The sequence below is a fragment of the Schistosoma mansoni genome (assembly GCF_000237925.1).
Source record: "Schistosoma mansoni, WGS project CABG00000000 data, chromosome 3 unplaced supercontig 0174, strain Puerto Rico, whole genome shotgun sequence".
NCBI lineage: Eukaryota > Metazoa > Platyhelminthes > Trematoda > Strigeidida > Schistosomatidae > Schistosoma > Schistosoma mansoni.
This window is the reverse complement of record NW_017386012.1, coordinates 409,552-420,215: the sequence shown is the minus strand read 5'-3', so window position 1 is coordinate 420,215 and position 10,664 is coordinate 409,552. Positions and strand designations below refer to the sequence as shown.

Sequence of the window (10,664 nt, the reverse complement as noted above, 5' to 3'; positions counted from 1 at the left end):
CCGGCTGACGAGTCCCAAATAGGACGAAACGCGCGTCCTGGATTCCACTGCTAGCCATTATCCATCTCTATTAGATGGAGTATATATGATCTCATTAGGAAGGGAACCCAGAAGCTTTCATGCATCACGACAGTCCCTTAAACTTTAGACTACTTAGTTAAACAAATAATTTCAACAGTACATCACATATATAATATTATTAAATGCAAGATTTCTTAAATTTTCATTTTTGACATTCAGGACGTAATTAATCACTCCTAAACGGTGTATTCTGTCTATGAACGATTGGTTTGTCATCAACTACATCTCAAGCTTCATTTAATTTTGGACAATAGATATCTGTGAAATACAGAAGTTGCATTTTTCTATTTTAAGGCAATTATTTAAGATTAATTACATCTTCTAAACGTCACTTCTAGCCACAATCTCGAGTGCTATTAGAGGTATAATGGCAGTTATCACTTCTCGATTGCCTACGCCATGGAAGGATTCTTATAGAGGTACTCATAACATATGAACTGAAGTTATTTTTTCCACAAAAATGGTATACAACAAATTAATATTATGAACATATTCTTACTATCTCGGATTCCAATGTACGTAGCTGATGAATTTTCTCCGTGAGATCAGTTTTTGTTTCATTAAACTTTTCATTGAAATCATCACGTTCACGTTTGATTAATTCCATTTGACTGTTTAAACTAGCAACCTTATGTTAAATAATAGGAAAATAAAGAAAAGGATCTTGACTAATGAATGATGACTGCCAAGTAATACCGAAAATTGAATGAAGTTGGAATTACGTTATTTAACATCTCACTAATCGCTCTAACGGTTAACCTATTTCCTTAGTTACTTGATGGTTCTTATTTCAACCCTTGTTGAGAGCGTGATGCACACCCCATCAGAAAGTAGTATTAGGAAACATCAGCTATCCATTGCTTTCAGGATTTCAGCGGTAATCTAATTGAGATCAATTAATCTATAATGAATGGAACCTAAATACTTCAAAGCTGCCAGATTAAAAAATAACTTATAACGATAAAGAGTGGATTGTTGACGGAGATATACATATTTATTATTAGAAGGGAATTTGTAGAGATTTAGTATTTTCATAGTTGAAAGCGTAAGTCATTTGAAGCTAGACCACCATGGAAAACCTGGAAACACTGGACGGCCGTTTCGTCCTACTATGGGACTCCTCAGCAGTGCACATCCACGATCCCGCACTCGCGAGATTCCAACCCATGACCTACCAGTCTCGAGCCAGAGCCCTTAACCTCTAGACACTGAGCCGGCCTGCATCTAAAGGTGTTACTGTCTAACTTCAACTGATTCACGAAGTTGAGCAACCGTTCACCAATTGCCTTCAGTAAGTTACTATCTCATGACAGACGTGGTTTGAACTCCACTGGTCACTGCTTCTCACTAGAACTCCTGGATGTACTTCTCGAAGTCACTTGTGAGCATATGATTATATTAATTATTAGAAGGGATTTTGTGGAGATTTAGTATTTTCATAGTTGAAAGCGTTAGTCAATTGAAACTACACACATATTTACTTAGATGAAAGTTGATTTGGTAACTGACTAATGAAATTGTTTATGTATTAGGTGAAAAGTTACAAAGTAAAATAAAGGTAAGTAAGTATTATACTTCAATAGCTTTTAGTTGATTAGCCAATTCTTGATTATGATCTCCCTTCATTTTGTTTTCATGAATGGAACTGAGTATCTATGGGTTACTTTGTGACTATTAATTTCATCTTTGATTATTCGTTTTTTAAATGATGTTTAACTTAAAGTTACATTCAATTAACTGAACAACATGTAATCTAGATAATAAGGTATGTTGTTTTTATCTGCACTACATCGCTATTCTCCGATCCTGATTTATCGCAGTCAGCCCATCAAGTCATAAACTGTCAGTCTTAGCCAAGCTGATGGATGCCGACTACCTAATCGTTATCAATGACTTGCGACTTTGCGTGTCATGGTTTATAATCGATAACAGTAGTTCAAATGTCTTTACTCTATATTTTCCTCTTGATCTTGAATTACAGCATCCTTTCACACACATTCTTCTTAGCTTGTCATTTCAACTATATTTTCAATGGTCATTCTTTCAAATTACCATTGCTACGACGATATTTCTATTATTTTTACTACTTCTCTCGCTAATGTTATCTCGTTGTGTCACTGTGGCAGGGTAACTTGGGATCTTTTAAATCTATGATATGCTCTTCGTTGATGATGACTAACTAGCTGCGTATACTATGAATGAAGTTACTTACCGTTAGATCGAAGCTATACTTTACTGCTGAGTATTAAAAACATTTAAACCTAGGAATGGAACTTTTGTTGGCTGTTTGGTATTTCATCATTGAGATCATGAACTGATCAGTGGTAGTCTAACGTTGATCATTTCATGATCTCAATGAAACTCAAAAATCTCCATAACTCTATACTAGTAAATATTGAATCAAATTACAGATCGATACATGTAAATGTAAACAAAACGAAGTACCTCCACTTCACGTTCAGCCTTAGCAGAAGCAAGTTCTCGTCTCAATGTAGCCATTTCTGTAAAGTCTGTTGTATGTAATCCCTAAAAGTATAAGTAACAAACATATATATATCATTAAAAAAATTCAAAAATTAAACATCTGTACTACTGATAACAAAATCAAACTGCTATATCCTATTGTAGTATGGTCTACTTATATCCACATAAGTAGTATATGGTGATGGTCAGACATAGAATGTATTTTGGCAGAAGACCGATAAGGAAAGAACTGAAATGAAGCGCAATTGGTAGGAAAATGCATGAACAATGATATCAGAGAAGATGGACTGATATTTACAGAAGGAATAGTGAAGATTGAGACAATTGGTTGTTATTTTGCAAATTAACCGTTCAGAACTTAGTGAAATAGTCTGTAGTTTGTGATTGAATACATTCGATTGTCCTCAACTAGTGTTTTGTTTACTAAACTACAACCAAACAATAAGCATAGATGACCTTAAGCAACTAGTACGCAGCAAGGACATGGGAGACTATTACTCAGTAACAACTAGCCCCGAATGAAGAGAAAAAAAACGTAAGACCAATGTTCACCTTTCCAAGATCGTTATAAAGTTTCAGACATATATTTATATATATGCAAGACCAGACCACTCAACAGACCAAATGGGTAACAGTATTAGCGCTGAACAACATCAACATTGGGAAAACGGAATACTGGGTACACACTCAATAGATTCTAATATGTGAGTGAAAGATGCTATACCAACAAATTATGGTTCAACTTAAAGCTTGAAACTAGAATAATCAAAATACCTTAAAAATATCTAATCAATATACATATAAATAAGATCTTATAACTTTTGCATTTTAACGGTTTCTTTATAGCTTCATTAGTAGCAGGTGTTAAACCATATATATCATTAACTGAGATCATGAATCCATCGATATTAGACAACCATTGAAAACCTGCAAACACTAGATGGCCGTTTCGTCCCAGTATGAGACTCCTCAGCAGTGATCATCGGCGATCCCAACCTTTTGATCCGAACCTAGGATCTTCAGTCTCACGTACGAACACCTCTAGATTACTGATCCGGCATCCAGTGATGTTAGTGTCTAACGTCAATCAACAAACGATATTGTGCAGCCATCTTCTTATACCAGGACGAAAAAGCCCCACTGTGCTCACAGGTTTTCAATGTAGGTCTAACATTGATTGGTTCATGATCAAAATTAAAACTCGGCAATCTCTACAACCCTATACTGATATATATTATTAGTTAGTACTGAAAATGAGAAGGAAAACACAAGTGTAGAAATGATCAAATTATAAAAACGATATGGAATCAAAAACAATATTTTCTTTTAATTAAACGTCACACTTACAATTGATTGATCACCACTCATTAATCAATCAATTGTAAATACATCTCAGTGCGACAGGTAAGTCACGGCCCGAATAGCCCAGTGATAACGTTTCTGACTGAGAAGCTGAGTGACACGGGGTGGAATCCGTTAGGAAGCATCAGTTACACCAAGATTACAGGTACACCTTGCTGACGAGAGCCAGAATAGCACGAAACCTAGGTCCAGGGATTTCTGTCGACTACCTCCAACACTCCCTGTCTTCCCTTAAACTATGAGATTGAAATTGCTCCATATCTTTCTTTCTTCCTGTACTATATCCTTATATACAATTACCACCATTAAATTAACTACTTCTATGAGTTCGGTGTTCATCTTGTTGTGCTAATGAGGTACGGCAACTTGGACCGATGTATATGTGTGCCTGGTCCTACATTGTAGCTGGCTGACTGACTGACCTCCAACCACCATCTTATTTAAACATTCTACTTGTTAGTCAAAATTCCGAAAATTATTAACTTAAGACGTTATTAAAAAATGACATTAGAATAAAAGATAATAGCTATTGTGTTATAGTTTCCATTCCAACTTCCTGATTACTTCTTCAATCAAACTGTACAATTCGAAAGCATATTATCATCTCCTTTTTTAAATCTTACTAATTGATTGCATAATTTGCCCTTTTGTAATTTCTTACAATTTAGAGTTCAACTGTACCGGATGTGAAGCAGTTACTCACAGAAGACAATGGATGATGATCGAGCAATATTATGAATTGATTGGTGTTGGATGACAGCTCGATGGTCTAGGGGTCAATTATTTGCATGTCAGACTGAAGGTTCTGAGTTCGATTCCCGCGTGAAGGATCAAGGATGCTTACTGCTGAAGAGTCCCATACTAGAAGGGAACTGTCATCCAGTGGTCCTACGTTATCAATAATGGTCTAACATTGATTGGCTTATGATCTCAATCGAAATATCATTTCTATCTGAGCGGTATTTTTATTATTGTCATCATAATCATAACAATGATGATAATTTCGATCTGGAGATTTTGTTCAACTCAAAATTATTACTAACAATTCTAGAATTGTAAGCAAAGATGGATAGTGGCTAGCAGTGGAGTCCAGGACGCGCGTTTCGTCCTATTTGGGACTCGTCAGCTGGATGTACCCGCATCTCAGAGTTGATGTTCACTCTGGGACTCGAACGCAGTACCATTCTAGGATTTCTATTAGTACAGTTAAAGAAGGTACATTAATGTATTTTGTTTCATTTTATTAACAAAATAAAAAACTTACCATTGAAGATTTCAATCTATCATAAGCACCAACAGTTGATGTTCCACCACGTGAACGTTCATCTAATTCCATTTGTAATTGATTAAATTTAACACTTAATTCTTGATTTGTTTTACGTAATATAGCTAATTCTTTAGATAATTGATTACTTGATGGGGATCTTGTACTTAAATCATGTATTCCAGTAGATGAATTAAGCTATTTTAATATAAAAGAAATCACATTAGTTTCAATGAATCCATATACATAGACAATGAAAAATTACTTACTTACTTACTTACGCCTGTTACTGACAATGGAGCGTAGGCCGCCAACCAGCATTCTGCAACCCACTCTGTCCTCCGCCTTCTTTTCTAGTTCTATCCATTTTTTGTTCATTCTTCTCATGTCTGTCTCCATTTCTCGGAGTACCGTGTTCTTTGGTCTTCCTCTTCTCCTTTAGCCTTGAGGATTCCATGTGAGGGCTTGTCTTGTGACGCAGTTAGATGATTTCCTTAAAGTGTGTCCTATCCACTTCCAGTCGATCACCAGGAGAAAGAGAAGGCGTAAGAGTAAGGAACCTTGCCTAACACCGGTCTTTATCTCGATTGAGTCGGTGGGTTGTCCTCCATGGACGAATCGGCAGTTTAACCCATCAAAGGAGTTCCGTATAATATTGACTATCTTCTCAGGCACGCTGTAGTGTCGAAGAAGCCTCCATAGTGTTGTCCTGTCCACGCTATCAAATGCTTTCTCGTAGTCAATGAAGTTGATGTAGAGTGATGCATTCCATTCAACTGATTGTTCCACAACGATCCGTAGTGTTGTTATTCGGTCTGTACACAATCGATCCTTACGAAATCCAGCCTGTTGATCTCGATGTTGGGCGTCTACGGAGTCCTTCATTCTGTTTAACAATATCCTGTTGAAGACTTTTCCTGATATTGAGAGAAGAGTGATGCCCCTGTAGTTATCGCACTTGCTGAGATCGCCTTTCTTTGATATCTTGATCAGAAATCCTTCTTCCCAGTCTGTTGGTACTCCGGCTGTAGTTCCTCCGGAGGCTACTGCCGGTCCCAAGCCCGGGTAAAGGGGGAGGGTTGAGCATGGGGTCAGCGACCCCATCCCGTACAAAACTAACTCGCTAAAAAAACGTTAACCAGAAAAAGTTATCCAAACCATTTAAACTCTTAATAGTGCAATTAAAATTAACTTACATGAGTAGTTTCAAGAACATTTAATCTAGCCGCTTTTGTATCTAATTCTCTTTGTGTTGCTTTTAAACGTATTTCCAGTTCCGAATTTTGAAATCTTAACCGAGTTAATTCTTGTAAATGTTGTTGAAGCTAAAATAAAAACAATAAATTGAAATGATCAAATTAAATTCATCTGTCAGAAGGGGATTTCGTGGAGATGAGATTCAAAATGAAATTACTTTGGTTTAAATGCATATATTGTAATACTTACCATGTTTTCTTTTTCTTGTAACATTCTCGTTAACATAATAACATCTGGACTAGACATTAATTGTCCAGGTACTGATGCCCTACCACCAACTGTACCTACGCCACCACTAGATGAAGTATTTCCAATGAATTGAAATGCACTTCCTGCTAAATGTGGTGATAATGATCCACCACTACCTGTATGATATGGTGCCAAATAATCTGATCTTCTTGTACCAGATGTTGCACCGATATTTTCTAGACCACCAGACATTCCTGACCACGTCCCATGAAGTGATATATTCGGGAAGAGAGGAATGGTAGACAACTATTTAAGAAGAAATAATTAATAGAACATTAATGAGAAGTAATTTTCAAGCCATAATCATTATGTGAAGTTGATATTACTTATTCATTTATCATGTATAGCTATTCAGTAAAATAGGAACATGTTTCAATTCTGTTATATCTAGAGCTTTGATTCTTACTATGCCGCGTACTACTAGACTACTTGAACGATAGAACCCACAACGTTGCAAGAAAGAAGATAGAAAACTAGTAAGTAGGTATTTTATTCCCCAAACAGTGTCAAAATATAGTACAAAAATCTCATGTATTTATAGTTTTTTGGCTGAAAGTAAATCATCATTTAGGATAGCCAATAGACACATAGAGAAGTCATTCATATCCATTCAATAGGGAAGCTACACGTTAACATTTTAAAATGTTCCCCTAGTGGTGATTGGATGGAATATCTTCTGCTCTTTCTGGGCTTCTTGAGGATTCCTAGAGTTTGCCAACGAGCCATCCTTACAAATTCAGTGTTATTATTGTTCAGCGAAAAATTCTTTGAATTAATTCAGTCGTTCAAAGCAATATGCTGAGCACGTTTTGTACTATTTCTATGTAACATCTAAATTTGTATTACTCCTATTTTGTTTATCTAACTGGGAATTTTGAAGGAAAGTGGAAAAGAGGAAGGCCAAAGAATACATTACACCGGGAAACGGAAGCAGATATGAAAAGGATGAATAACAAATGGAAAGAACTGGAAAGGGTTGCTCAGGACAGGGTTGGATGGAGAATGCTAGTGGGCGGCCTATGCTCCTCGACGAGGGGTAACAGGCGTAAGTAATTAAGTGAGCAAACTATTTTGTTCATGTGTGAAGTCCATGTATAAATGAGTACATAATGGTTGTTGAAGTGGTTGTCTTGTTTTGTTTTAGATTATGAATAAGATCTTCATCTACCATCATTCATTGTCTTTTTATTTGTCACGTATTTTCCAACTTTTCATGTCAGTTATCGCAGTTATAACAAAAGGACATCTTCAAAGTGCTTTAGATTGATAAGAACAAAGTATTCATTCAATCATAAAATGAACATGATATCGTATGAAGAAACCATATTTCATAGTATGAGTATTTGTATTGAAAGACTGAAGAAACCGCATATATACTTACTTTCTGTAACTGATGTAGCAATATATTTACAATTGATGAACTACTTAGTCGTGTCTAATGCCATGTGCATCAAGTTCTCCTTGGTATTTGTTGAATTCTATTTGGTTTAATCGCAATGTGACCAGTAATCTAAGTGACTCAACATCGCGTGTACTATATTGAGATGTATGGTCTATTGTACCAAATAATACAAAGCCTAAGTTTAGGGTTTCTTGTCGACTAACTCTGAAGACATAAACAGAAAAAAGACAGTAGTACTGTCATTGACCTCTATTGTGAAATATGTGCTGTAATATCTCGAGTTACTACGGTTTCGCGAGACTGTTAGGTCCTGGGTTCGAATCTCGCGAGTGCGGGATCGTAGATGCACACTGCTGAGGAGTCCCATAATAGGACGAAACGACCGTCCAGTGCTTCCAGATGATGCAAAAAAGTAGAACACTACTATTATCAATACTACTTATCAACCAATAACATATGTATCTTAATACAATAGACTACATAAATATGTATGTCATCAAAAAATGAATAATACAACTGAAATTGAAAACATACTGCAGCACGATCTTGATCAGTTAAAGTATGCTCACGTCCTTGTGTTAGTTTAATCATAGCTGCTACACGTAAATTAGCTTCATGATTTGAACGTCGCAATTTTTCTAGTTCAGGTAAATAATTCTGGAACTAAATTATTGATTAAGAACAAAGATTTATTGTAGGATACATAGTAACTAAATATAAGTATTATATTTTAATGAATATTTAATCAGTATGGCCTTTGATAATTTACATGATAATCACTTGGAGAAGAAAGGGTATAAGGCCAAAACTAATTTTTAAATATCAAATAAAACTGATCAGTCTCTTATTGGCATATGGGCATCCGCGTGTAACTGCATCTCAGAGTTGATGTTCACTCTGTGACTCGAACCTAGTACTGTCCGCTCCAAATGACATCGCGTTATCCACTCGGCTACTGAGTCCTGATAACCACTTGCTTGTAAATGGGGTGAAGTTTAAATTCAATTGGTATTGTTTACTTGAATTATCTTGAATCAACTCTAATATGGAGATACATTCATCTGACGAGTCTCAAATAGGACGAAACGTGCGTCCTGGATTTCATTGCTAACCACTATTCATCGTTGCTTATAATGCTTGCGAGTCAAGGCAATATCGAAGCAATATGCACAGTATGCACATATCATTATAAGTGACTGATTGATAGCAGTCCCAAACATCAAATTTTAAAAAAGATTTATGATTTAGTGAATTAAGTGTTCTTATCAGAATATTCAAATTACTACTTGAGAAGAGAAATAATAATGCACATACAGTTGGATACCGGCTCAATGGCCTAAAAGTTAAGCGTTCGCGCGTGAGATCAAAGATCCTGGGTTTGAATTCCGCGTACAGGATCATGGATGCTCATTGCTGAGGGGTTTCATTCTAGGATAAAACGGACGTCTAGTGGTTCCAGGTTTTTAGTGATTGTCTAACACTGATCGGTTCACGATTTTAATGAAATTCAACAATCTCTAGAACCCCTTACTGACCACTTATTATATTGCTTCACTTTCTCAAACGTATTACATAAGTGTTACCACAATATTCAATTATATTTGATCATACAAATTACAATCAATTTTTGATTTTACAGATACCAAATTTTTATTTGTGTAACTTATGAATACTTCATCCATCCCACCAGTTTGAGAATAACCATATTTTTTTCGAGTAATTTTCAGTTCATTTAATGTATCTGTGGTATATATAAGTTGAAATCATGAGTCAATTGAAGCTAGACAACCATGGAAAACCTGGAAGTACTGGACGGCCGTGAATGCGCACTGCTGAGGAGTCCCACAATAGGACGAAACGGCCGTCCAGTGCTTGTTACTATCTATCTATCTACCTTTCAGACTGTTTTTACTCCAGCCTCCATTACATGTCAAAGTAGGCAGCGGAAGTAATTATTCAATAGACGTCCTAGACATATTTTGAAATACCAACATGAAGAAGTGAGAATAAGATTGTTTACAAATAAGAATGAATCATAATATCTAAACATTCTAGCTACATGATTCAGTCATTACAGAAGTCTGTCAAATAACTTACACATTCTTGTTCCAAAGTTTTAAGTTGATTTTCACGATCAGTTAATTCTTCTTGTGCTGAAGCTAATTGAGCTGAAAGATTATTTCTCTCACGTTGAAAATGTTCTAGATTACTTCGTAATTCACGTACCTACAATTAGACGTATAAATAAACGAAATGGGAATGTACTTTTTTTACTTGGTATATGTATCCAACAAGAATAAGCTCAATCTAGCGTTCGTGACACGGTTATTGATTCAAAACATCTACTTAACTTGAACCTGCTCAGACAGTTCTTTAACTCTTTTATGTGTCCTCAATCTCTCCCATATCTTCAATTCTCACTATTGATCCATTTATTTGATCTAACAAGTAATTTTGTGGTCACATTGTTTCAAATCCAAGAAGGTACAAGTATTTATAAACAGCTGTTTACGCAAGATACTCAACATTCACTGGCCGGATACTATCAGCAACAGCGTTCGATGG

The 10,664-nt window shown here is 35.8% G+C and overlaps 1 protein-coding gene across 1 annotated transcript in view; it reads right to left on the bottom strand.

The window, feature by feature from the left end:
• Positions 1–10,664, bottom strand: part of Smp_197770 (rab6-interacting protein 2/elks/erc/cast,putative) — a gene marked incomplete at both ends in the record, with an annotated part of 107,045 nt that overhangs the window by 59,206 nt on the left and 37,175 nt on the right. Inside the window, 7 exons of the mRNA XM_018791213.1 lie at positions 581–709; positions 2,527–2,607; positions 5,192–5,389; positions 6,388–6,516; positions 6,638–6,943; positions 8,634–8,762; positions 10,197–10,325. Coding sequence (XP_018645594.1) covers positions 581–709; positions 2,527–2,607; positions 5,192–5,389; positions 6,388–6,516; positions 6,638–6,943; positions 8,634–8,762; positions 10,197–10,325 — 1,101 coding nt within the window. The remainder of the gene's footprint in view (positions 1–580; positions 710–2,526; positions 2,608–5,191; positions 5,390–6,387; positions 6,517–6,637; positions 6,944–8,633; positions 8,763–10,196; positions 10,326–10,664) is intronic.